Below are 25,831 nucleotides of genomic sequence, written 5' to 3'. Positions count from 1 at the left end.
CACGTGCACACGCGTGACAAAAAGAACATCAAAGGTGGCGAGGCGAGCGCGCGACGATGAGCGCCGCGCTATTTCGACGACGACGATGGAGAACAATAAAAAGTACAGCCTAATTCTGTCCCACGCGGTGAACGAGAGTGGGAGAAGACGCGCGAGTCCTTAACTATTCTATTACGGTACAGCGGCGCGCAGCCGATGCCCTCGCGCGAGCCAGAGCGGCGCGTGCACAAGACGCACAGGCACACGAGGGACAGACAGCCTGCCGATTTTAGATCGAATCTCCCACGTCGCCGTCGAGAGCAGAGAAGGGTGCGGAAGCAGGAATGGGCCAAACAATAGCCCACATCGGATTCGGCGCTTACTCCGAAATGCTCTGCCTGGCCTGTGGGAAGAAGCCGGATGTGCGATTAGGAGAGCTCCGGCCGTTAAAACTGCATAAGCCGTTTGGGCTGCGCTAAAACGAGTGTGAGAGAGTGGGGAAGAGGCAGCGAGCCGATGGTGTTACTCTGCTCCGCCGAGAGAGAGAGAGAGAGAGAGAGAGAGAGAGAGAGAGCGAAGAAGGTGTAGTAGTGGGAGGTGTGTCCGTGCACCTCCGTGAGAGGCGCGCGTTCACCGCGGCGGCCAGTCCAGTCGGTCTCCTGAGCACGCGAGAGATAGTAGTACGCGGCCTAGCGGCCCGTGTCGCCGGTCGCTGGACCGCCGCCGCTGAGCGCGCGTTATTGTTACCAAACAAGGCGACTCTCGGATCGTACCTGCCTACGCTCTCTGCTTGCTCTCACCGCTCGCGGACTGTCTCGCGCGCGCACGCCGGAGATGGCGGCGATGGCGTGCAGTCGCGCGCAAATCTTCAGCGACGCCGAGACAGGTAAATGCGAACGAGCGTGGCGCGCCGATTTTCATCGACGATCGCTTGCTGTATCCCGCGTCTTGATGCGAGCGCGCGACTTTGCGTGCCCGCTCGTGTGAATCTGTTGAGCGCAGCGAGTACCTGCAAGAAAGCATTGTTAACGATTCGGAATAGCGCGCGCTCCTCTTTTTTTTTCTTTCGTTTTCGTAAGAGGCCGAACGTGAGACGACGCAAAGGTTTCTTTTTTCGATGCCCAAGCGAGTTTCTATCCCAAGGCCGACGCGTTCCTCGCTCGCTGCTTTTTTTCTCTCTTTTACTCCGATGCTGCGCAGCTACGGGTTCGATTGAGGTGTGAAAGTGCGCTCGTTTACCTTTTTTCGATGATGCTGACTTGACTGTCGCGTCTGCGAGTGTGATTCGACGAATGTATGTTTTTTTTCATCAATAAAGAATAAGAAATATTAAAAAAAACAATAGGCGAGTGTTGGATTTATTTATTATCGGCCGGTTATCTTTTGACTTATCGGCTTGTTGAGCTAGGAGTTGCATGTGGTTTTGTTTAACGGGCAAACAAGTTTCATTATTTTGCGCGAGCATGCAATAAATTACGCGTCATCTGGCGAACAATCACGGTTGTAATTTAGCTGCGTGTTCTTATTGTGCAATGGGTAATACGGACTTTAATGAATATTAAATAACGCAAATAAAAATATTTGAACTTCAAGCGACATTCAGAACGTTTTACTTGAAAGGATACAAATTGATAATATAACGAAGTGTATGCATCATCATGCGGAGGATCCAATGCAGTGAATAGATTAATCTTGATTGGTATGAAGCCGCACTCAGACTGTTTTCATTATCGATTTCTTTTACTATTCTGCTATCGTTTTACCTGAATAGAACTGCTATCGTATATTGTATTGATCTGTAGGTGGTTTACGAGAAAATAAAATTGACAGCGCTTAAGAGGAAACTTCTGTTATTCAACAAGTGTTCTTTTTTTTACGATGACAACCTCATAGAAAGTTTTTTTTTAATCAAAAATGTTGATGTGTTATAGAGACGGTTATTCTCGAATAAGTTGAAGCGTTGAGATTTTAATGTTAGGAAATATTTTGATAAGAAAATTTAAAAGAAAAATGAATGACGTGATCAGATACTGCATAAAAAATTCAGTGTTCACAAGCTGTGAATCTGTCGACTACCAAATAGTACAAAGAGATCTTTTGCATGAATTTATTTGCAAAGCTAGGTGATAAACCAAGGGCGCACACCTGTCGGTGAAAGTTGAGAAATCACTTTTTTTAATTACACTTGAATGTTCGAGAAGCGTCGCACACGCGTGTAAAAACGAAATGTTGTCTAGGACCCTACAACGCACTACCACACGCCGGTCGCGAGTACAGCTACGACAGCGATGACTACGGGAGCAAATGTTTCTGTTGTCCGTACGGCTACCACATCGACCTGGATTTCGTGCGCTACTGCGAGACATGGCAAGCAGACGCGAGCGATCGTCTTCAACACGAGCGTCGTCGTCGACGTGCGCGCCACAAGCAGCGCCAGTCCATGGAGTTCCTGCTCGGTTTACCCGACGAGGTGAGAGTCCAGACATGCCACAGAACTCGGTGAACTACTTGCGCAATTGCCGTTATCGCGTGCTGGCGCTCTGTCGGTGATAACATAACTCTCTCTCTCTGTCTGGCTTGCTCGACGTGGGCCGATTTCCACGCGCCGTACAGCACAGAGACAGAGCGAAACGTCAGTCGCGCGCCGATCGCTGCCTCGCTAGCAGCTGGCCGTTTGCACGGACAAACAGCGGCGAATAATAACCCGTGGATCTGAACGATGCCTTGTTGGCGAAGCCCCAGCTGGAGGAGTCGCACGAAAAAGTTCTTTTGCAAGGACGATCATCGCGATGAGGTACTTTTCCAGCGCCAATCGTTGCGCATACGCGCATCTGTTCGCCCGTTTCGCGCGCTAATGTCAGGCAGATAAGGGGGATTATACGCAGACAACGGCAATTTTTACGTCTTCTCCGCGAGCGACACGATTGTACGCTTATCGCTCGGTTGCGCATATTGTATACGCGACCGAAAACTACAGCAATGATCGATCGTTTTGTCGTTCTCCGCAAAATAGAACAAGGCCGCGGTGTACCAACCGCCTGCGGAGCCGTCGAAGAAGCCAGTGCCACCGAAGCCACCACCTAAACCTAGTCTCGACAGTATTCGGCTTAATCAAGACTGGCAGGATTCCCTGAGTAATTTCGAGGAAGCTCTGTCGCAGTCGTATTCCGGACCAAGCAGTAGTGCCTGTTCCACGCCCATCAACAATGTCTATTTGAGGTAAGTCTGAGAAAAAAGCTTTTTGCGACAAGTGAGCAAATCTAGTACTATGCGATTCGACAATTCGTTTGGGAATTGGTTTCTTCTTTCCGATCTCTCTCTCTCTCTCTCTCTCGCTCCCTATCTCTCTCTCTCTATCTTTTTCTTTCGTTGTCATTGGAAGTAGTCGCAAAGAAACCGCGTCGAAATTTCACCAGAACTTTCTGCTCGATGTCCCAAATGGAAAAAAAGGTCTTTCTCCCGTTGCAATACCTACCTTTCATTTTGATCGCTAATGAAAACTAAAAAGTGAAAAAAAATTTCCCACGCAGCAGCACCGCTGTCGACAGTAGTCCACCGGTGCAGAACGGCGTGGACTGCGTCAGCAGTCCAAGCAGCAGGACGGAAATGGTAGCACCGGTACCGCCTCAACGCAACGAGAGCCATTCGTACCTGCGAAAAGCCGAAGCAACCGGCGCCGCCGCTGCCGCTGCGCCAACGTCGAGTCGGCTGGTGTTGGAGTCAGCGAGCCGTGTCGAGAACGAGAGCAACCGGCCATGCTTGCAGAGCATACGCGAGCAGATGGCTGCGGCCCTCGAGCGCATGAAGCAGCTCGAGGAGCAGGTCAAGGAGATACCGCTGCTGCACGTACAGATGTCCGTCCTGAGGGAGGAGCGGCGAATTCTACTGAGGCAGCTTGCCAGCCAAAAGAAGCTCAATCATCAGCAGCCCCAGCAGACTCCCGTTTCCAAGAGGGACGCCGCAACCTCGTGCGCTGTGGTTACCAGGGACGTGGGCGTCACGCATCAGCCGGTGAGTGCCGATGCCTCTTTGTGGCATGCTTCAACAGTCAACGGTTTTCAAACGGCGACTCTGCGCGTTCTCGTGAAATCCGCTGCGAGTTTGCGCTTGCGGTTGGTGGCTCGCCGTGAAAGACGCGACGCCACCTGTCGCTGCCGGTTCTCGCACCTCCGTTTGCCAACAACGCATTCGCGTCGCTCTGCGAAATCCGCCTCGCCGTGAAGAAAAGGTCTCGGTCGGGCCCGCGGCGCCAATCGTTGAGCTCGCTAGTCGAGCAAGCCAAGCCCAGCAAATCCTAACGCGTGTGCGTGTGTGCTGATCCACAGATGAAGTTGCGCGACTCGTCGACGAGCACGCTGCGGGTGCTTAGTGCTCACGCGACCGAGGTGACTTCGATCGCGCCGGAAGCCAAGCCTCCGAGCTCGACGCAGTCGACGCAGTCGACGCAGTGCTCGCCCCAGGCCCGACTCGCCAAGGCCGTGCAGTCCGAGTCACCGGGGCTCGTTGCGCTCGCCACCAAATCCACGCAGTACGAGAGTGAGTGCTCGACGGAGCGGTCGAACCTCACCGCCAAGGGAACGCAGTGCAGCGTGGAGACGAGGGAGCGGGGCACGTCGAGCCTCCAACAGCCGATCGAGATCAGCAGGCCGAGCGTCGCCAGGAGAAACAAGGAGGTGCAAGCTACCGAGAGTCAGCCCTGGTAAGGCGGATTCTTTTTACGAGGTTTACTTTTTCCTACTAATAAACACTCATCATCGAGGAAACGCGGTCGTAAGCGCGACGTGCCGCTCGTTTTATTCGATTCAAATGCGCAATGCTCTTTTTCAAGTGCCTCTTTCTCTCTCTCTCTCTCTCTCTCTCTCTCTCTCTCTCTCTCTCTCTCTCTCTCTCGCGTGCGCTCAAGTGCTCGTTAAAGCGAACTCATTACGACTCGTGGGAGTGATACGCGCACGCGAATGGAATTCATTTGGCGGTGGTCTTTTCTCCTTCTCTTCTGGCTTTGGCAAATTAAGAGTGTTCGCTGTCGTCCGACGACGCGCGGGCGGCTTCTCGTTTTCCAGGGTGAAGCTGAAATTGAACGCAGGAGTGAGCGCGAAGCCGAGCGTGTGCGACGTCGCCACCGAAACGTGCGACACGTCGATCAGCCTCTCAGCGCTACGCCGTCAACAGACACTGGGCGGGGGCAAGTCCGTGAGCACGAGCGTAGGACGCGACCTGGTGCGCACGGTTAGTCGAAGTACCGAAACTTTGACGCCGCGCAGTCGTGACTTCGGCACGTCGCCACGGCGCAAGCTTCTGGTGGACGTATCGGTGGGCGGCTCTCTGCCGTTCATAGCTACAAGCACCAATTACTGCGACGAGTGCAAGCAGATTAATAAGAACAAGCAGCAGCAGCAGCAACAGCAACAACAGCACTCCAAGACTGACAAGGGTAAAGGTTACAGTATGAGGACGAGGATACCCGTTATGAGTGCTGACGCGAAAAACGAAAGGCGATCCAATCTTATCAGGCAGGACACGTGGACCGAGAGTTTGGACAAACTTGGTGACGGGTGAGTTTGATCGAGTTTCCGTTACCTTAGTGGCACGGTTTCATTTCCGAGAGATCGCGTTCGACTTGTCGCGCCGACAACGAAATTCTCATTACTCTGGTGATTTGTCGATCGCCTGTTAAACATTTCACTCGCCACCTGCATATGTCCCGTGCGAATTTTCCTCTGAGCGGCCACTGAAATCAGCGACAAGTGGCAGCGTCGAAATGTCGAATTGCCCACGAAACGTGAAGTTGTCCTTTCGTTAACGAGCGACCCATACTGTTAGCCCGCGCGCAAGCATATCGTGGCTTTCATCAATTAAAAAAATAAATCCGCCAAAAGTGATATGCGCTGTCGGTCAACTGATTAAGCACTCCGTCGAGTGCACCGCGAGTTGCGGTGGAAGAGCCGACTGGAGCCGAGCCAATAAATATAGAATGCTTATGGCTAAAATTCGACTGCCGAGGCGAAAGGGCCGCGGCGCGCAGACTGCCTTTTAATAAACTGGCAATACGATCCGTTAATGGAGAGCCCCGGCCGCAGTCTTGCGCTCTTTTTCTCTTGAGATTTATTATTTCGTAAAAACGCTCGCAGATAGCTTCTCCCAAGACTTTTACCAACGCGCTCGGCCGTTTCTGCTTGCTTGCTAACTATTTTTGTGGTACCGCCTTGTGCTCGTAGAGAGGCTTCATTCACGTCTTTCCTGCGCGCGGCTGCTTTATAACCAGACGGGATGTCAAGTTCTTACAGGCTACAATCGCCAGTTTTTTTATGCCCTTCCCCTATATAGATAAAGTATTGATTTTTTTTTCAGTCGTTCGGTGCACCTGTACTGTAAGACTAAAGACCGTACACTATAACGTAACGGCTGTCGAAAATTCAAATTTTTTTTCCAGCAAAATCTATTGTCCTGCGATCGATACGTTTTTTTTCTCAAATCGACGCGAATAAACAATTTTCGCATTCACGCATTAAAATCCGTTGAGCGAATTATCGAGTGATTCTTTAATCATAGAAATTCGTATTTTTCCGCCAATCGAACGAATGCAGCTTCGAAAAAACCGAAAGATCAATGCCCGATAAAAAACAAATAATCAGGACACGAAAATCTCGCGCACCCTAAACAGAGGTACGGAAGGGAGTACGTAAACGTGCGCGCGTGTATATCAAACGCGACCCCCCTTGGCAGTTGGAGCGATGTCGATAAGTGCGCGCGCAGCTTTCACGGGCAACGAGCGGACTGGCAGCCCTTGCTTCGAGTAAAAATAAAAAAAAAAAGACAGAGAAAAATACGACGACTAGGTAGGCAAGCGCCTCGCGTGTACAGACGCATGAATCGATAACATAGAATGCCAAAATAAGAGAATGGAGTTGAGTCGAGATCCGTGAGTTTTCGGGCGCCAAGACGACGACAAGCTGCATGTAAGCATCGTACTTGTTACTATGTGTGCGTTGGCGTCGCGAGTGCTATGGTCGGAAGATTGACGTACGTAATTTACGATGTGTTTGTGCGCAGTTACGCATGGGAGATCGCTGCGATGAGCCGCGCGAGATGCCTACGTCGCCGTCTCGGATGTCGCAGTTGGCAATCTACGTTCGGCTTGATGATCTAAGACAATCTGGCGAGTCCGCGCCCCGACGTTTCTTTCACGGCCGAAGTTTGAGTGTCGATTGGATGTTTGATTCAGAGCAAAACGATATCCTCGTCACTCGGATAATTGCGTTTAGCCGGCATTGAATAGGTTTTCCGCCACGGTCAATTGCGAAACGTTGGTTCATGAATGCGACTCGAGAATGGAATGGAAAGCACTGATTCGCGCAACGAGTTGATTACCCGGGCGCCGAGTTTGCAATGGCTCTCTCTCTCTCTCTCTCTCTCTCAAGTCAAACAGTACCGAGACTAAAGCGTCGGGAATGTACTTCTCTTTGACTGCGTGGCGCGTCCATCAAAGCCTTTTTATTAGCGAGCTCGCTCGCGGCGCGAACGCCCGTGCGATCACACACGCGCCGGCTGCGAGCGACACGAGTCCCGTGAGCTTGCGCAATTTGAGCTTGCGATTCCGATGAACTAGCTGCCTCACGTGCACGTACGTGCTGATCAACAGGTCCCAGAGTTTGAACAAGCATGCCGATCGCCAGCAGCAGCAGCAACAGCAGCAGGAACAGCAGTTGACTGCTTCCTCGAAGAAGCGCGATGGGCAGGTGTCGCAGGACAGCCTTGCTGCTGAGCCCCAATCCAAGGCGAAAGAGGAAGAAGAGGGCAAGGCCGAAGAACTCGATGACGCTCTCGTGCGAAGCGTCGTTCTCGACACGCCAAAAGTACCTGCCAATAAGCCGCCCATGGATCTCTCCAAGGAGATGCGGGCTGCGCTCAAAGTTCTCGATGACAATCTCAGGTGACGCTTTTGCATCTACTCGGCGAGTTCTCCGAGGGTTCGCTCTCCCGCGAGGATCCTATTTCGTGCGCTGCTAACTCGCGGTTCTTTTCGAACATTGTCGAACGGCCGCGTGATTTCTGTTTCTTTTTCCTTTTCATTTGCAAAGCGATTGTCTTAACTTGACGTTGAGTCCTCAAAAACAGCTTTCTGAAAGCTCATTGAGAGATACTTGAAAAGTTATGAAATTCAAATTAGCCTCGTAACAAAAATATAGTAGTCCTTGGTTTGTGTAACTAACCTGTCAACGCTAAGTCTTTTCGAAAACAAAAAAAATAGACGTATTACTAAAACGCGTCATTGAGAAATCCGTACAAATAACGAATGCACGCGTGACTTTTTTTTATAAGTCGTAAAGTTTCGACGGAAGGTCGCTGTAGTCATTCGCAAAACGCTCACGGAACGCCAACGTTAAACACAAGTGCGAATAAGTTGACGCTCGTAGAGCGATCCCGCGAAAGTGCCCGCAGGCAATACCCCGGACGATGGACGTAAGACGAGAGCAGCTGGCATCGTGCAATCGAACGTTGAATCTTGCAGGAAAGTGAGCGCGGGCGGTACGCTGCCGAGCAGCGTGAAGAACGCGAGCAACATCGTGCAGCACGAGTGGTTCAAAGTGTCGAGTACCGCCCAAGCCGATCCACACAGCGTGGAGTACTATCTGGACCAATTCGAGCAGCACTGTTCGTCGCTGCTCGACCACGTGGTCAATCTAAGGGACTCCAACGGCAACACCGCCATGCACTACGCGGTCTCGCACGGCAATTTCGACGTGGTCTCGATACTGCTGGACTCGAAGGTGTGCGACGTCAACGGCACCAATCACGCCGGCTACACTCCGGTTATGCTCGCCGCCCTCGTGCAGCTCAGAAATTCCACCCACGCGAGTGTCGTCAAGAGGTTGTTCCAGTTGGCCGACGTCAATGTCCGCGCGAAGCTGGTAGGCTTCTTTTTCTTATCTTATCTGCCGTTTTAATGAGGAATGATGGACGAGGCTTCCACGATCAGCGAGTACGTTGAAAATTAATAGCAGACTGATTGGACCGGTTTGGCCGTCGTCGCGCTTAACCAATTGTAACTCAATCATTCGGAATGGCATGGATTTTGAGTTGCCGCCGTTGTGTAGGCGAAATACTATTCGCTACGCCAGATTGAAATTACACCTCGAGCAAAATTTAAAACAGCAGGTCGACGACGGCAAAACTGCTCCCGAAGGCTATTACGTGTCGCGGCTGTTAGACTTCGTTATGAATAGATTTTTCTCTCGAGAATTTTGCACAACGCGAAATATCTATCGTCGTCATTCGATTGCGAATAAAAGCAAGCAACGATTATCTGTTTACAGCACGGTCAAACGGCCCTAATGCTCGCGGTGTCGCACGGTCGCAAGGACATGTCGAAGCTGTTGTTGGACGCGGGGGCGGCGGTGAATCTGCAGGACGAGGACGGCAGCACGGCTCTGATGTGCGCCGCGGAGCACGGCCACGCCGACATCGTGCGGCTGTTGCTGGCGCACTCGGACTGCGACTCGAGCATCGTCGACGTGGACGGCAGCACGGCATTGAAGATCGCGGTCGAAGCCGGCCACGCAGAGGTCGGCATGCTGCTGTACGCGCACCAGCGCGCCAGCCGTGCGAGCCCCATGCCGCCGACCGCGCCGAAACTCGGCAGAAGACAGCGAACCATCTCGGCTCATCATAACCATCACGCGGCGCAGCAGTACTCGGTGCTGTCGATGTCCGCGCCAGCCAGTCCCGTCGCGACCGCCTCCAGAAAGTTTCACTCGTCGAGCTTGTCGCTCGTCGAAGCGCCCAAGTACTCTCTGTAAAACGGACTTCGTGCGTAATACGTGCGTGTGTGCCTGAGCGCATGCGTCTTCGTTGTTTAAATGTATGCAAGTCTGCATGTTTTTTCTCTTGTAGATAATTTGTCACGTACAAAGCAATGCAAAACGGGTTTTATAGCCTTTTATCGACGCAATGGAAAGACACTCAGATGGTCAATTTTTTATATTCTCGAAATTTTCACTGCAGTTTACGATCAAACAGCACTTGGCACTTTGCCTTTGGAGATTAAAAATAGTGCAAGACTGTTCATTGTTTTGTTGAATCACGGTGTCTACTATATATTTTTCACTTTAGTTTATTCAATTCTGATGATAAAATACTGATGATTGAACAATATTAACATACAAATTATTTACTCATCTTGCGAGCGGTACAATGTCAATATGTAAATCAATGTGTAGCGAGAACTGTTGTGTGTAAGTTGTTAAACTTCTCAACATTTATCTTTGTAAATTTCAAATAGTTTAATTGTCGCGTGAAAAAAAAATTTTAATTTACTAAGTGGATTTCTAAGCAATAATACACTTGCGCATCAATAGTTTTAAAAAATTTCACAAATTCTTTTCGTCCTTTCTACGATGTTAATTGGGTTCACTCCTCGACAATTTATCGGTGCTGTACAATTTGTACCAGTTTTATAGGACTCGTTATTTTGAGTATAAAATATTTTTTGATATAATGTATAATGTAGAGAAATTGCGTAAAATTTTCACGTGATATTTAGATAATATTTTACATCACGTTAATTAAATTATTACTTTGCAATGCATCACATTATATTATATTCTTGCATGTACTTAACGGTTAATTAGATAAAATATTGTTCGGTGTGATAAACGGTATAACTGTGGGTACAACATATAAAACGAATAGATTTAAAATATTAAAAATGTGAGAGAACTGTCCTATAATTGATCATCTTGTAAATTTTGGAATTTTCGTTTGTTTATTATCTAATTTTGAGTGCAATTTATCTCTTGGCTCTGATGCGCTAACAATGAATTATTTATTTTTATCGCAAATAACACGAAACGGTGAATGAATCTGAAAATGATCGATTGTGATGACAATAAGTTTTAATCAATTTTGGTAATGCTCCATTCCTCTGTAATTTAATAATTGAATGCGATTAACTCCACGACGATGGCACCTATTTTAGTTGTAATATATTTTTATCCAGCCAGGGTATATACATACGTAGCTCGTGTACCTTTTTTTAGTCTTCTAAGATACATATTAAGAGTGTTAATACAAATACCTAGTTGTGTCATAATAAAGCGGAATCATATATTCCGCTATCTGAAACAAATTATTATCGTATTTTTTATCTAAGTTTACACAATGGAAATCGATTACATTTTTTCGACTTTTATTCTATCATTCTGAGGAACATATTAATACGGTGCATATTGTGATATATGCCAATATCATGCATTTATATACACTATACATACTAAAAAATATAAAACACGATGAACAAATAAATTTGTATTTTTAATTTTACAATTACATTTTTTCAATCATGATTTTGATAATAATCGAACAAAAAACTAAATTCGGTGCTAATGTTGGCGCTAAAGCTCGACACTGACGCATGCGCATTTCAACCGAACTGCGCGGGAATGGAATGTTGACAATTAATCAGCTGCGGATCAGTGCGACTGGCGCTTTTGACTTGTATGTGCATTGTTATTTCGGAGTTTTTGACAATGAGCTTCAATATAACATCATTGAAGAAAATATGATATTTGTTTTTTGATGAAAATCTTTTTTGCAAGCACTATACATTATGGCGAATTTGGGCAATCGCATTATAGTTTTAATTGATATGGATTGTTTTTATTGCCAAGTTGAGACCAGATTGAAACCGGAATGGGCCGGTAAGCCATTGGCTGTAGTACAATACAATTTGTGGAAAGGTGGTGGGTAAGTATTTTTCAAAATCTTTTAACTAAGTTCTGAAATAATTTTCCTTAACGTTGCGATAGTATTATTGCGGTAAATTACGAAGCTAGAGATTTTGGTGTTACGCGTCATATGCGTGGAGATGAAGCAAAAGAAAAATGTCCAGATATAAATTTAGCAATTGTTCCTGCTCTTCGAGGCAAAGCTGACACATCAAAGTAAGGACATTAATTATATACTGGAGATAGTATTATTGTGCAAATAAATACTAACTGGTTTTTATCATGTAGGTATAGAAGTGCTGGGCGAGAAGTAATTGCTGTTCTTAAAAAGCATTGCAATTTGGTAGAAAGAGCCAGTATAGATGAAGCTTATTTAGATATTACTCAAATTATTGATGATCAACTTGCACAAGGAATGTTTGAAAATGAAGATCTACAAAATGAGTTACAAAATACATATGTAGTAGGATATTCAGAAAATGGTGTTAATAATGAAGGTTTGCTAAAGAGTTATTTATTATTTTATACAAAATAAAATAGCACTCTTATCTTATAGTAAGATATTTTAGAACAAAGAACCAAAGGTATTGACTGTTGGTTGTCACTATCATCTGAAGATGTTCAAATTCAACGTCTGGCACTTGCTGGTGCATTTGTAGAAAAATTGAGGAAAGATATCTGTGAAGTGACCACTTTTAAGTGTTCAGCGGGAATTTCATTTAATAAAGTATAATCGATATCTCAGTTGTTTATTTATTGCAGATAAATGACTTGTAACAAATAGATAAATTATATTTAAAGATTTTAGCAAAATTAGCATGTGGTCTTCATAAACCAAACAGACAAACTATTTTGCCTGCATCATCTGTACCTGAATTATATGGATCATTACCTGTAAAAAAAGTTAGAAATCTTGGAGGAAAATTTGGTGATATTGTTATTGATTCCTTGAAGTGCAATGTCATGGTAGATCTGTTACCTTATTCTCTGCAGTATTTAAAAAATCGCTTTGATGAGAAAACAGGGTACAATATGTTTGTTAAATATTTGTAATATATACATTGCAAAAACTATATAATTAATGAATTTAGCTTATGGCTGTATAATATTGCACGAGGCATTGATAATGAACCTGTAACTCCTAGACTGGTCTCAAAATCCATTGGAGCTTGCAAAAGATTTCCGGGAAAACAGGCAATAGTGGATATAGATACTGTGAGTATATTTTGCTATGAAAATAATTGTAATAAACTCATAATAAATTGTAATAAAATCATTGTAATAAAAAAAGTAGTCAATCCATCAAACTAAAATTACTACTTCATTATTCTTACAGTAATTTTATTTTGGTAGATTGCTCTCATATTTAGCAGCTTTTAAATTTATTTGAAACTCGAGAATAAAATGCATAATATATTTGTTTAGCTTAAACATTGGATGAATGAGTTATCAGAAGAAATTTGTGAAAGGCTTGAGCAAGATCTAGAAGAAAATGAACGTAAAGCATCACTGATGACAGTCAGTTATCAGTATATCCAGAATAACAAAATTATCAATCAATCAAAATCTTATGCTATTTCAAGTTATAAAACTGAAAAAGTTGCTCAGCAGTGTCTCAACATTGTAGTAAAACAAACACAGCAACAACCGATTGCGTTTCTAGGTCTGTCAGCTGGAAAATTTATAAAAGCTAAGGGAAGTGAAAATTTTATGAATTTTTTTAAAGCAAACCCTTCTGAAAAAAGTACGTTTTCATTGAGTAACCAAATAGATAAAGTTGCCAATGAATCTAATAATGTAGATAAAGGGGAAGATGAAATTGAAAATGCTGACGATGAAGTAAATAGTGAAATAGTTAATAATCAAAAAAATCACAGGCATGAACAATTACATCCCCATGACGAATTTGAAACACCATATAATGAAGCAGCAGCTCTCCAAGAAAGCAAGCATCGACAAAATAATACAAAAATTAAGACTTCATTTGAAAAATCACCAACGAAAACAATGCAGTCTCTTGATAAAATGAAAAACAGAAAATATGAAATAATCGAAAATACCAAAAAGAACAATATTCGTGAAGAAATTGAAAATAGCAAAAAAACTAAATCACCATTGAATGCAGTTAAAGCAAATCGTAAATCATCTCCTTGTAGTAAAATTCATAGTACTCTAAAAACTGATAACTTCAAGCAATCTTTTTTTATGAATATTTTAAAAGAAAAGCAATCGCAAGACGACGAAATTCAAGATGAAGAGTATGAAGCACCTCATGAAGGCAGTATTGATAACGTCGATATATGTAATGATATATGTAATGATACGTCGAATGATAGTAAGAAAATAGAAGACAATGGAAATATGGAAGTAGAAATAAGCATTCCAAAGTCTCAGAATCAAAGTCTTTTACCGAACAATAGTATGGCACCCGTAAAATTACAAGAGATATTCCCAGACCTTAACGATATAGATCTAGAAGTGGTTCGTTTACTGCCAATCGACTTACGAGATGAAGCTAAAAAATGGTTGAAAATGGAAGAAGTTCGTGAAAAAAATTCTGAACCTGACAAAATGAAAGCTATAGATATTCATAAAGGATTTAAAAAAAAAAGCTCGAAATCTAAGTCGATACAACAAAATTCGGATATACAACATTTTTTCATAAAGACTGATTTGATCAATAGTTCTAATACAAGTATGAAAAAGTGTACACAGTGTGATCAATTGATTCTGATTGACAAATTTGAAGAACATAATGACTATCATGTAGCGCAGAATATACAAAAAGAATTAAATCGACTATCAAATGGTAATGAAACGCGGAAAAGGAAAGTGGTTTTAGATAGTCCGAAACACATAAAAAAACGACTGAGCGATGATTTTGTAAATTGATTTTTGGTATTTTAACAATATTTATTCATTATATGCGATAATCAATTGTAAATATTTCATTCAAAGCTGTGTGAGTCTTGCATACATGATGGTGTTACAAACATACACTCTACATACGAAATTTTTCAATGATCTATATTTTTTTCCATACGTTTTCATATTAAATAAATGATTAGATGGAAATGCTTTGTAAATTATAAATTAATTTTTTACTCAGTAAAAAACAATGAAATTTGAAAAATGTAATAATTATTTCGAAGAAAGATTAGAATGGACATTAAATGAAGATTTCTAATATCTTCGTCCTCCTTGACCTTGGTTGCGATTGTTGTAACCACCCCCACTACCGCTTCCTTGATTCCAGCCTCCTTGGACTCGACCGCCCCGACCTTGACCTCTTTTCTGGTAATCTCCTCCTCCGCTTTTCCTATCGTAACCTGATAAAAATAAATTCATTTGTAATAAGTGACATAAAACACTAACATCATAGAGTAATCTGCTGTAAAATACCTCCTTGATTGCCGTAATTGGATCCTTGATTTCCATAATTAGAGCCTTGGCTACTGTACCCACTCTGACCTCCATATCCAGAGCTCTGACTTCCATAAGAAGTCTGATTATTGTATGAACCTTGATTACTGTAGCTAGATGATCCGCTGTAGCCGGAACTCTGTCCACTGTACCCCGATGAGCTTTGATTATTTCCGTAACTAGATTGATTATTATAGCTTTTATTTCCGTAACTAGAGCCTTGGTTGTTGCTATAGCCAGAGCTTTGATTAGTGTACGATGGATTTTTGTTGTCATAACCACCGCCTTGGTTACCATAATTCGAAAATTGTTTTTGCGAGTCAAAATTTTGGCCAAAATTATTTGCAGTAGATTTGTTATCACGATATCCACCGCCGCCTCCTCCTTGATTTCCTCCACGACCACCGCCTCTTCCACCACCGCCACCACCGCCACGGCCACCTCCAGCGAACCCGCCTCTGTACAGAAAAGGTAAGTTAATAGTTGATATTAAATTTTATACAAAATTTAAAATAAGCTATGCTTCAATACCTTTGTGGTCCCTGCACTCTATCTTTCTGCCACGATGGCATTTCAGGTGGAGGAGGTTCTTGTTCACATGGTCGTCCTCCTCTGTCTGGTACAGCTCCAATAATCACTTTATTTATAGAACTTCGAGTATTCTTTCGTACTGATGCATTGCTTGTTTTTTCAATAACTGCTAGATCATCTCTGGCTGACAACAAATGAGCAAGTGTTACATCTGGTTGACGTTGCATAGCATCCCTTTTAACATGATAACACCTATTTAATTCATCTTCTTTTGGCCTGATCCTTTCCGACCACTAGATTGATTTTAAGAAAACCATTAAATTTCACAAAATAAATAAGGTTAAACTTTGCCATGATTAGATTTCAAAAATATATAAAGTACCGAAAAAGATTGAACTGTTACATCCAATCGCTTCAACAACATCTCTCTTCTTATTGTGTATTCTTCATTAAGATCACCTTGAACTTTGTCTAACTTCTGCCATTGTTCATTGCTTAACTCACCAAAAAACATGGGTTTTCCTATAAGTTCTTTAGGAACTTGCTTCAAGATTTCAACAATTTTTGCTTCAAGTTTCTTAAAAAGTAAATCAGGAGCAATGTTGTCTGGTGGCTTTTGAAACCGTAAAGCTGTCAACATTTCTCTTAAATTTCTAGCTGTTATACTTTCACTCTAGAAACATAAAATAGATTTGTAGATATTGCTATTGCTAAGATCTAATAAAACAATAATATGATAACTTACTATGGTAATCTCTAAAGCTTTATTATCCTCTGGCTTTTTGGTTTCTAACATTTTATTTGCCATGAGTTCACTTATTAAATAATCTAAAAGAATACTTTTGTCTTCCATACTGGCTAATCTATGATTCACATTGCCAGTAGTTAACTTTGTGTTTACACATCCTAGCTCCTTTAGAAATATACTTAGCTCTAACATAAAAGTACTGGCATCTTCTGGAGTTGACGTGGGGTGCACAGACTCGTCGATTTTTCCAAAGAAACCAATTTGATCAGTCAACCATGATACGAGATTCGTAAAGTCTGGCGAATTCGGACCCCTTTGGAGAGCTTGATGAAATCTTGCAGGTTCGAGAACAGGGCCGGCAAAGCTGCATGTTGAATTTTATTCATTAAATATTTTAAAGAGAAACTTTGAAATAACATATTTAACTATTGAATTGATTTCTTTTTAATATCATGTAATGTTTATTTTGTCAGTAAAGTTTTTTGCGAAAAAACGTTCATCGTCGTATAGAGCTTATAACCTCAAAACTTACCCAACATCCTCCAAACTTTGTAAAAGTTCGGTCTCCATACTTCTTTATTTTATATTCTTATGAACTACAAAAAAATCAATCAATTCCTTTTCATAAAACTAAAGCTCTTGGACTATATTCACTGAGTATTGAGGATGCCCAGAAAAAACGATGCCCGCAGCAAATTCTCGAGGCAGCGTGCGCGGCGGCGTTCAATCGATCAGCTGTTTTTCTCCATTTTCGCATACGCAATTGCTCTGAAATTTCTTTCTCTCTCTTTCTCTCTATCTATCTATCTATCTCTCTCTCTTTCTTTAGAGCACATTGTGATTAGGTATTTGTGATAAAACACCAAATCCCGCTCTTCTTCCCATCTAGTCTACTTCTTCAGGGGCTTTAGAAAAATTTATTTTTAGATTAATCTCTTAACTTTAAGCATATGCTTCGTATGAATTTAAAAATTAACAATCATTTCCATGAATTATTTATTTTTGCTCAGAAATTATGGCGAGGTTGAGGAATACCTTTGGAAAATAACGATTCATTCAGTAGCTCATAGACATGTTTGTTAGATAATCAATGCAATGCCATGCATGAATATTTATGAATTTCTTATTCTGAACTTCCATGTATATAAGATATGTCGTGATAATTATATCCACAATAGCAATAATCTCAATTCATTTTCAGGTATCAAAATGAAAATTTCACGAATATAAAAGTGGAAAGGATGTGAAAATCCAAACAATATTGCATAATTTTCTAGGCAAAAGAAAACTCGTAGAATCAGTGCAAAAAATAATCGTATGATACTGCCATTATATTGGCGATATCAGCAGGTACTACATACAATCAGAGTCATTGAACGAAACTCAATCGAGTGTGTGTATATAGTAGCTCATACATCGGAATAATAAACAAAAAAGAGCTGCTCGTCTACGTTACATTGACGAACCCATATGCGCAAGAGGGGCCAGGCCCACGTAAGTGCAACCGCACACATTCTCACACAAACACTGCACTCACACAGAGGCACTCTCGCGGTCAAATACCCGTCGTCCGCGGCGTGCTCGGGCACAACACAACACACCAAGGACCGAACAACACGCTGTTGCTGCGCGTGCCTATACGCTACAGTGATTATACTTGGCACCGGGAGTTGACGTACCACTCCCGCGCTAGTGTCACAGCTTTTTTATCCTTTCTTATCGTCTTTCTTTTGTGGGTGTTATCGAGTAAGTGTCCTGCGACGATGCCCTGCAAGAAGAAAAAATACAACGTTCGCTTTCCACCCGTGAGTACATACACGTCATAAGGCATTTGTCTTTATTTAAAGTTTTTAAATTAAAAGTTATGATATTAATTATATATGAGTGTTGCAAAAAGTACAGTTTTTAACTTATTTTATTTTCGTGACGACATTAGCATGGTTTACTTATAAAAAATATTCCGTGTCTTCAGGGCACCTCTTTGTTAACCTCACTTTCATCTGGCATGCAAACGACTTACTTTGCTCTGGCTCCTTTTACTTTTACAGGGACGCATCAAAAAAATCATGCAAACAGACGAAGAGGTGGGGAAGGTCGCACAAGCAGTACCGATTATAATTTATATCCTTTTTTATTACTCGATACTCGTAGTGCGTACGCACAATAATACACTACTAATTCGAACCAGGAGGGAGGGTAATGCAGGATTCATTGTTTTGATGACAATCGATTGTTTTGATTTTGTTTACCTAGTTTTTTTATTTCGTCTGTTAAGTACAGAAAAACATATGTCACGTGAAAATAATGGTGAGCTTCTCTTTTGTAATTAAATACTTTCTTTACCTTTTTAAAAATGCATTATAGACTAGAGAAAGTTTTTTATTAGAGAAACATTTTTATTTTTCAAGAGAAAAATCCTTAACTCTTGTAATACCTAGGACATTAGAATTATTTGTTCATTCTCTATTGATCAAAACATTACAGATTACAAATGCAAAAAATGCAAAAACGTTAAGTCCTTCACACATGTTAGTATATTTATTTATTATTTTTTATAAATTCCTTGTCATAAAAATTGATGTTAATACAAATTTTACAGGAAGCAGTGTATTTTATCAGAAAGTCGATTTGACTTTCTAAAAGATCTAGTTAAAAACTTGCCAGATGTTTCCACTCCTGATGATGATACACAAACTTCTCCAGCTCTTCCACCAGCTAATGTTGTTCCAACTAACTCTGCTGCATATACATTCGCCTCTAATGCCTCTCAGGCTGGAGTAGCTAAGTAAATACTTACCGTGCTTATGATAATTTAATATTATGTTGAAGGTCTTTGTTTATATTAATATTCTCTATCCAATTTCTTTTAGTGTATCCAAAGAAGGCACATCGAGTTCACAAAATTCTTCAAGAAGAAATTCAGTTGATAAGGGAGATAAAAATAATAAACTGGTAAAACCAGTTGATAGCAACGAAACAGTATTTTCAAACAATGTCCCAAAGTTTAAAACGACTGTGCCTACATCCTTTAATGCTAGCCAACCAAATTTTTATACTGAATTGAATAGTAATCCAAGTGATAACGATTCAAAAAACAGCTCAGTCAACCAACCAGTGTCGAACTTTTCTTGTACTGCCAATATTGATGAAGATTATGATACGTAGCAATCCAGTGAATAGTTTACAACAATGTAAAATCGTATTGTATAAAGTATAACTTATATTAGTTAACTTAAACTGTAGACCTCATATTTATCGATAATCTCAATAGTTTCAAATGAGTATGATTTGATTGTTCTGTAGAGGAAAATTAATAATCTACTTTGGACATGTTAATGTATTGTAAAATTTGACAAAATATCATAATTTTGTAAGATTTACTATGTAAAAATCAAATACCTGAAAAATATTGATACAAATAGTTCTTTTTACTTTGATTGTGTAAGTATTTAATGAAGTCTGTAATATGCAATAAGACTGCTATATCTTATTTTTTTAATACTAAATTATTAAACAAGAATATATTTATCCAAATGAAAAACAAGTTTTACATTTTATTTTTTATGCTTAAGTTAAGATGACTTTTAATATATCATAATTTTTGTACTCTTATTCTTCCATAATAGAAGTTATCAAAAGTTGCACTTTGGATTGAATGCTTAATACAATACCTTGAATTTAATAAACTCCAATTAGTCACAAATTATAATGCAAGTCGTTACGGAATAAGGTGTTAGCAATAATTACTTAAAAAAAGTACAATTTCAATTGTGTTGCCTTGAAATGCACTAGCAAATTTTTTGTCTATATTGTAAACAACTATTTGCAGTAACATGATTGAACAATAAATAAGGATTCATATAAAATTTAAATTTATGTTATTCCCTGTCACAAAAATATATATGTAAGAAATAGAAAGTATTAAGGAGAGTATGAAAGTAAGAAAGAATAATTATTGATATCATTTTATTGTTATTTAAAAAATGTCAATATAAATTTCTCTTTTCTAAGCATATTTACATTATATAAATAGATGACAATATACAATTCCAAAAGATGCGTACTGTGAGCAGTGTAATGTTTCTACTGCCTTAATTTCGTTATGTATGATATAAAAATCTATATATTTGCAATATTAAAGTAAAATCTCTTTCAAAAAATAGTATAACGTTATTCTAATTTCGCTTTTAATATTGATTAATTTAAAGTAGTAGTCACCATCAGCCTAAAATTGGTCTACTGATAGAATAGAATGTACATAGGGCTATATGGAATATGGACTAACGGCTTAATGCTCTATCATTTGAAACTTTAAAGTCAATGAATTGTTTCTAACTAACAATTGAAAAAATGTCATAAATATAAGCAAAAAATTCCAAAAGTTAAATGTAGGTCAAGAAATAATTTACTTGAATATCTTCACCTTGTCATGATTAAAAAGAACGCGAGGTGACTTTACATCCTTAAGTTAATCGTGGGATAATATAATAAAAAATATATATACCTAATCCCTATCAGGAAATTTGTCACGCTTTATTTCTATCAATTATATCGCTTTAGAATTACAAATGATACATGTAATAGGACTGTAGATTTATTATTTCATGTACAGGGATAATATGACCTGCATAAAAAACTCAGAAGAGTTCTATTTCTGCAACATCTAATTAAGTAACTATGAAACATAAAAATATGAATAGATGTGCTTGTGGAATGTTAATCGATACATGTACATAAATATTAATGAAATTTAATTTTCGTGGTGCTTTGGTATATATATATAAATGTATAAGCATATACACACATATGTGTGTGTATATGCTTATACATACATATACACACACATATATGTACTTGGTAGCACCATTAGACTTTTTTGCAATTTTAATTGGTTTTGAGCGCTTTGTTAAAAAGATTTTTGTACTATTTAAAATTTTTTGCAAGCAATTTGCACCTCAATGAATTTCTATAGTTTTCATTCAGCTTGTGATCCACCAAATTTCACGATAGAACCCTTGAAAGTAATAAATAACTCGAATCTCTAGTGAGTTTCGACAACGCAATTTCATTTTACAAGAATGAAATATCTAAAAAATTACATGACTATTGACACGAAAGTATATTTGCACATTAGCAAAAGGATACAAACAATTTTAATTGATTGTACTTTTGTATTTTTAATTTTTTAATTTATTATAAATGAACGAACTTTACGAATATATTCATATAAATTATTATTTCATTCTTAATTTGACCTAAACTTTTTTATTAATAAAGAGAGCATATTACAATTAATTATAAAATGTACATTTGCCTGACTCAAGAGCGAAAAACTGAATACCATTCGTTACTTCGAAACCATGAGCGATACCATAAGGAAATTTATAAATTACTATCAGTTATTGAAAAGTAAGCGAATTTCGAAGTAACAAGACCGGCCGATTTCCCGCTCGCTTACGGATGCGGGAGAGGGGAATCGGATAAACATTAATTATCTACGTTCCCTTCGTAAAGTGATTCACACTTTTCGAGCAGTCGGAGTACCGGATTGATATTGTACGGAAATAGATCCTTGGAGACTAATCTATCGATCGCCTGTTTGAGATTCGCCAGTACAGCCATAATATCATCGATGTCGTGCTCACAACATGACATAAACTCAGGCCAAAAGCGCTTGATATACTTGAGCAGCCTGTAGAGATAGAGCAGGAAGCAGGTCTCGTTACTGACAAGGAAATCAAGTAGTACGTCGTGGTCGTGGGAAACAGCTCGGATGAACTGCACGAAAGTGAAGGCTGGACTGAGCATGTTTCCGAGGTCGTTCTGCGGTGGTCCCCTATAGAATAATCCGTTGGCAACATCCAGACAGCATACCATACCCTCAATCAAGAAGTCGTCTTGATCGTGGAACATCTGCACAACCCATTGAGACAGCGGCATTTCTGGGTGAAAGGGCATCAGTGTCTTAACGCACTGGTCCAGCTGACGAAGCACCTCCTTGATACTGCGCTCGATCACTGCCATGTCCGCGTCCAGATCTTCCGCATCGGAACCCAACGAGGAGTCGCTGGAGTCGCTGCGAGTCTCCTTTACCGTGACCGCCACGCTCTTCAGTACTAGCAGCACGACTTTCTGCAGGAGTGGTTGATCGCCGTCACCGTCGCCACCGCCGAACCTTCCCGAGCCGTGCCTGTAGGGTAACGAATCGAGCAGCCGACCGTCCTTGACTGCTCGAACGATCGAGTGGGCCACTAGACAGGGTTCCTCTGGAAGTATGTCCTGCAGTGCCAGGGTGCTTCCGTAGCAAAGCACCTCGTTAAACAGGCCGAGGAGGTGTCGCCAGATGACTCCGGGTACGTTTGCGTTAAGTAACGAGACCAGGTTATCCAGCTGCGAGTAGAACAGCTTGGTGTCGATCACCGACAAGTTGGCCTTGACGCTGATGATAGACTCCCAAAGGTCGAGAAACGTTATTACCGCAGACTCGTGCTGCGGTGTGTACGAGCCGAGGATCGCGTCGAACTTGGATACCAACATCGTCCACTTGGACTCGAGGGCTTTCACGCACATTGCCTTTACCGACGTGCTGTCCAGACTTTCTGGATCGGAAATAGAGATGACGTTGCAGCCTGATGGCGGATGCGACGTTTCTGAGTCTTCCAGTGGATGAATGCTGCAGTCTTTGTGTTCGACTACCCTCTTCACCACATCCAACGTAAACAGCATTCGCGTTGGCGAGTGGGTATTTAGCAGCGACTGTGTCAGTCTGTCCAACCAGGTTGTTTCGACATTTTCCTTGGTGATGATGAAGAAGGAGGCGAGCGCCTTGCTCGCAGCAAATGAAATAAATTTGTTATTGGTGCACGACAGATCGATTATTTGGTCAACGATACCATGCTCGTTTCGCGCTAACGCTTTGCACACATCCGCGATACGACTGCACATCGTTCCACGAGTGTTCTGTTTTATAGCCACATCAAATAGCAGCTGTAGGGCACTTAGGAATTCCAAACACTTGTCTGGCTCCCATTCTGATAGTACTGTTGACCTGAACTCCCTGTCATTGGGAGCACCGCTGCTGATGAAAGGCTTACGTAAACTACTTTCCGATACATTGCACAAACACTGACCAAGCAGGCTATTTTGCAGCCTCTCAATCTCTGATATTTCTTCATTATCATCATCGTCGCCATTCTCAATTCGCTGCTTTTTTTTGGCAGGTTCCTCCATTTTCGAGTTAGGAGGATATCTGCTGGACGGATAAAGTACCATGAGCAGAGGGATTGTGATTTTATCTTTGTTTTGACAAAATCAGGTTATCCTTGGCACAAACATCCTTCTGTTTTGGTAATCAGTGTGAATTGATGTAAACACAATACATGTGATATTTATATCTGAAAAATATTATGCTAGTTAGAATATATCTACTATGAATCTCATTTAATGATAGTAAAGTACTATGTAACTTTTGATCCTCAAAACAATTGCATAATATGCCTACAATGCTAAATCATTGATATGAATTGTCAAAGCTTAATTGTTATTTTGACAGTTGTTGAATAGAAAAATTTGATAAAGCACTTGAATTGAAAAATGTTTAGCTAGTTTATTTCTATGGCTATTGCAAAGGCTCAAGATATAAGCTTCCAAAATACCATTGAATTCACATCTTTGCAATGAAACTGTTCATTTTATATAGAAACGAATTGAAAATTGTGAAAAAATAAAAGCAGTGCATAAAGCTAACTTCTTTATGAATCATTAGCTGAGGAATTTGACTCAAAATGGAGTTTTTTTCAGAAACTCCATGTTTTAGCTACTGTACTTACGCAGAGTATCATCTCAACAGCAAGTTATCAGCAACAATCCAGCAAACCTGGGTTGATCTCATATCACAAAGTGAAAGAGATTCTTTCCTGAAGGTGGTCCAACACTTTGGAAACAATTTGCAGCAATTATTTTGCCTGCAGGAGATAGACTCTCGTCCAGCAGAACCAGAAGCTGCTCTCACACACACGACAGCTACTGCAGCTCGCCACACACGGAAACACTTGTATCTGCGAGTTGCGTGCTGACACCAAGAACTTGTTACGCTAAGTGAATCCGTGAAAACAGAGTAGCGGCACACTTAAATCCTGGTCGCGCCGCCTGGACTCATCATTCTGGCTCGGCCCAGGAGCGCGTCTCTCACTCTCTCACTGCTTATACACACACAGAAGGCCTTCTCTTTCACGGCCGTTTACTTCGATCTCGGTCGTTCCTACGACTAGTCTTCCGGACTGATAAGTGTTCCCTTGGCAATCCAACGTATTTATCTTGGATGAGTTGCTGGTGTTGGTGGCCTTGGGGGGTCCAGAGGATGTTGCAATTGGATAGATATCCCGGGCGATCAGCACTCAGTTCTGGACTGCGGTGCACGAGAGAACGGGAAAAGCTTGGTTGCCATGTTGCCAAATCGTCTAGTCGCCACTGTGCACTCTCGTAAAAATGCCAGTCCTCGACGAAGTTCCTCCGAGAGTCGCCAGCTCCAAGTTGCCGATAATCCTCATTCAAGATAAAGCCTAGCTGGCCCAAATCAATTAGCCAAAGCACTGGTTTTTCCATGCAGTCCGGACTTTTCTTCGAGAGCATCATGCGGAGCTGCGTAACACGGTAGCTGCTCCTCGCACATTCCACGACGCACTAAAAGCCGATATTTACGCGCCGATTTTCATTTATTCGCGGTCCATCGCCAATAGTTATTAAATATTCGAAGAGGAAATTTTAACGCGTAATTTGTAATAACAGTGACTGCTTTGAAGGAGAAGCCTTGAAAATACATCAATATTAATGGCAACGTTGCAATCGACCTGCCTCCATCTTGCGCGACTGCCATCTTGCTTGACCGCCATCGTTTAAATTTCCATGAGCATCTGTTCGCGCATACAAATTTGTGTTTAAAAGTGAATAAGCGATTGTTCAATTGTCATTGATTTCACAAGAAATATTTTAAATATTAACAATAAGGTTTAGTGCCTACAAATGTATCCTATGCTTTGTTAAAATGACGTTACCACGGTTATTTAACTTGTCAAATGCCCAGGTAGTCACTTAACGTGTAGCGATGAAAAACGTATGTTTTCGTAAATAACTATTAGTACGCTCAGGCAAGGCCTGCTACTAAAAATACAGTATAATGCTTGGGGACTTTGACAGTTAATTTATTATCCATAATTCTTATTCACTCGACGCCAAGTATAACAAAGTGAATGCTGGTCTGTTTTGAAAAGCATCCAAATGGAAATGACAAGATGAATTTCGAGAATTCGGATGTATGTAGGATGCCGTGTGTCAAGTGCTTATAACTATAGAACGCTTGGGAGTGCAGCTGATCAGTTGCCTGAGGACCTCTGTCTTGCAATTTTTTACGCTTTTCCATTGAATTATA

General features: G+C 41.4%; 5 protein-coding genes across 7 annotated transcripts; 3 read left to right on the top strand and 2 right to left on the bottom strand.

Moving 5' to 3' along the window:
• The first annotated feature begins 733 nt into the window (after window positions 1–733).
• On the top strand, window positions 734–11,268 carry LOC131668028 (KN motif and ankyrin repeat domain-containing protein 2-like). Of its 3 annotated transcripts, none has more exons than XM_058941841.1 (9): window positions 734–865; window positions 2,217–2,449; window positions 2,993–3,198; window positions 3,513–3,990; window positions 4,305–4,678; window positions 5,040–5,531; window positions 7,619–7,909; window positions 8,489–8,888; window positions 9,294–11,268. In XM_058941841.1, the coding sequence occupies exons 1-9, from the start codon at window positions 814–816 to the stop codon at window positions 9,774–9,776; spliced, it is 3,009 nt and encodes a 1,002-aa protein (XP_058797824.1). In that variant the 5' UTR covers window positions 734–813; the 3' UTR covers window positions 9,777–11,268. The 3 variants fall into 3 exon arrangements, with proteins under 3 accessions (XP_058797824.1, XP_058797823.1, XP_058797825.1); XM_058941840.1 differs by having other exon boundaries at window positions 3,510–3,990; XM_058941842.1 differs by lacking the exon at window positions 734–865 and adding an exon at window positions 2,593–2,773 and having other exon boundaries at window positions 2,316–2,449; window positions 3,510–3,990.
• Window positions 11,269–11,465: 197 nt separating this feature from the next.
• On the top strand, window positions 11,466–14,602 carry LOC131667939 (DNA polymerase eta). Its single transcript, XM_058941717.1, has 7 exons — window positions 11,466–11,721; window positions 11,784–11,918; window positions 11,991–12,199; window positions 12,272–12,429; window positions 12,504–12,727; window positions 12,794–12,917; window positions 13,128–14,602. Exons 1-7 carry the CDS (start codon window positions 11,585–11,587, stop codon window positions 14,592–14,594), a joined length of 2,454 nt encoding a protein of 817 aa, XP_058797700.1. The 5' UTR covers window positions 11,466–11,584; the 3' UTR covers window positions 14,595–14,602.
• A 40-nt stretch (window positions 14,603–14,642) lies between these two features.
• LOC131667941 (protein FAM98A-like) lies at window positions 14,643–17,450 on the bottom strand. Its single transcript, XM_058941719.1, has 6 exons — window positions 16,937–17,450; window positions 16,402–16,768; window positions 16,039–16,329; window positions 15,657–15,949; window positions 15,105–15,583; window positions 14,643–15,031 (listed from the first exon to the last, which is right to left on the bottom strand). Exons 1-6 carry the CDS (start codon window positions 16,972–16,974, stop codon window positions 14,886–14,888), a joined length of 1,614 nt encoding a protein of 537 aa, XP_058797702.1. The 5' UTR covers window positions 16,975–17,450; the 3' UTR covers window positions 14,643–14,885.
• Window positions 17,451–17,990: 540 nt separating this feature from the next.
• On the top strand, window positions 17,991–20,008 carry LOC131667942 (dr1-associated corepressor). Its single transcript, XM_058941720.1, has 5 exons — window positions 17,991–18,209; window positions 18,453–18,525; window positions 18,839–18,932; window positions 19,004–19,189; window positions 19,275–20,008. Exons 1-5 carry the CDS (start codon window positions 18,168–18,170, stop codon window positions 19,567–19,569), a joined length of 690 nt encoding a protein of 229 aa, XP_058797703.1. The 5' UTR covers window positions 17,991–18,167; the 3' UTR covers window positions 19,570–20,008.
• A 375-nt stretch (window positions 20,009–20,383) lies between these two features.
• LOC131667940 (protein lines) lies at window positions 20,384–25,114 on the bottom strand. Its single transcript, XM_058941718.1, has 2 exons — window positions 24,234–25,114; window positions 20,384–23,798 (listed from the first exon to the last, which is right to left on the bottom strand). Exon 2 carries the CDS (start codon window positions 23,674–23,676, stop codon window positions 21,892–21,894), a length of 1,785 nt encoding a protein of 594 aa, XP_058797701.1. The 5' UTR covers window positions 23,677–23,798; window positions 24,234–25,114; the 3' UTR covers window positions 20,384–21,891.
• Window positions 25,115–25,831: the final 717 nt, after the last annotated feature.

This window comes from Phymastichus coffea, unplaced genomic scaffold (assembly GCF_024137745.1).
Source record: "Phymastichus coffea isolate CEN01 unplaced genomic scaffold, Cenicafe_Pcof_1.1 PCOF00072, whole genome shotgun sequence".
Lineage (NCBI taxonomy): Eukaryota > Metazoa > Arthropoda > Insecta > Hymenoptera > Eulophidae > Phymastichus > Phymastichus coffea.
The sequence above is the reverse complement of the archived record's forward strand: the minus strand, read 5'-3'. Positions and strand labels throughout refer to the sequence as shown.

What these genes read in the sequence shown, in the direction of transcription:
- LOC131668028 (XM_058941840.1), top strand. Translation starts at nt 814, where the DNA reads ATGGCGGCGATGGCGTGCAGTCGCGCGCAAATCTTCAGCGACGCCGAG. An exon ending in CTTCAGCGACGCCGAGACAG is followed by an intron (nt 866 to 2,216) that starts GTAAATGCGAAC and finishes AATGTTGTCTAG; the next exon opens with GACCCTACAACGCACTACCA. An exon ending in TCAATGTCCGCGCGAAGCTG is followed by an intron (nt 8,889 to 9,293) that starts GTAGGCTTCTTT and finishes ATCTGTTTACAG; the next exon opens with CACGGTCAAACGGCCCTAAT.
- LOC131667939 (XM_058941717.1), top strand. Translation starts at nt 11,585, where the DNA reads ATGGCGAATTTGGGCAATCGCATTATAGTTTTAATTGATATGGATTGT. An exon ending in AATTTGTGGAAAGGTGGTGG is followed by an intron (nt 11,722 to 11,783) that starts GTAAGTATTTTT and finishes ACGTTGCGATAG; the next exon opens with TATTATTGCGGTAAATTACG. An exon ending in CGCTTTGATGAGAAAACAGG is followed by an intron (nt 12,728 to 12,793) that starts GTACAATATGTT and finishes TAATGAATTTAG; the next exon opens with CTTATGGCTGTATAATATTG.
- LOC131667941 (XM_058941719.1), bottom strand. Translation starts at nt 16,974, where the DNA reads ATGGAGACCGAACTTTTACAAAGTTTGGAGGATGTTGG. An exon ending in AAGCTTTAGAGATTACCATA is followed by an intron (nt 16,330 to 16,401) that starts GTAAGTTATCAT and finishes TTATGTTTCTAG; the next exon opens with AGTGAAAGTATAACAGCTAG. An exon ending in CAATTACGGCAATCAAGGAG is followed by an intron (nt 15,032 to 15,104) that starts GTATTTTACAGC and finishes TATTTTTATCAG; the next exon opens with GTTACGATAGGAAAAGCGGA.
- LOC131667942 (XM_058941720.1), top strand. Translation starts at nt 18,168, where the DNA reads ATGCCCTGCAAGAAGAAAAAATACAACGTTCGCTTTCCACCC. An exon ending in ACAACGTTCGCTTTCCACCC is followed by an intron (nt 18,210 to 18,452) that starts GTGAGTACATAC and finishes TTACTTTTACAG; the next exon opens with GGACGCATCAAAAAAATCAT. An exon ending in ACGTTAAGTCCTTCACACAT is followed by an intron (nt 18,933 to 19,003) that starts GTTAGTATATTT and finishes CAAATTTTACAG; the next exon opens with GAAGCAGTGTATTTTATCAG.
- LOC131667940 (XM_058941718.1), bottom strand. Translation starts at nt 23,676, where the DNA reads ATGGTACTTTATCCGTCCAGCAGATATCCTCCTAACTCGAAAATGGAG.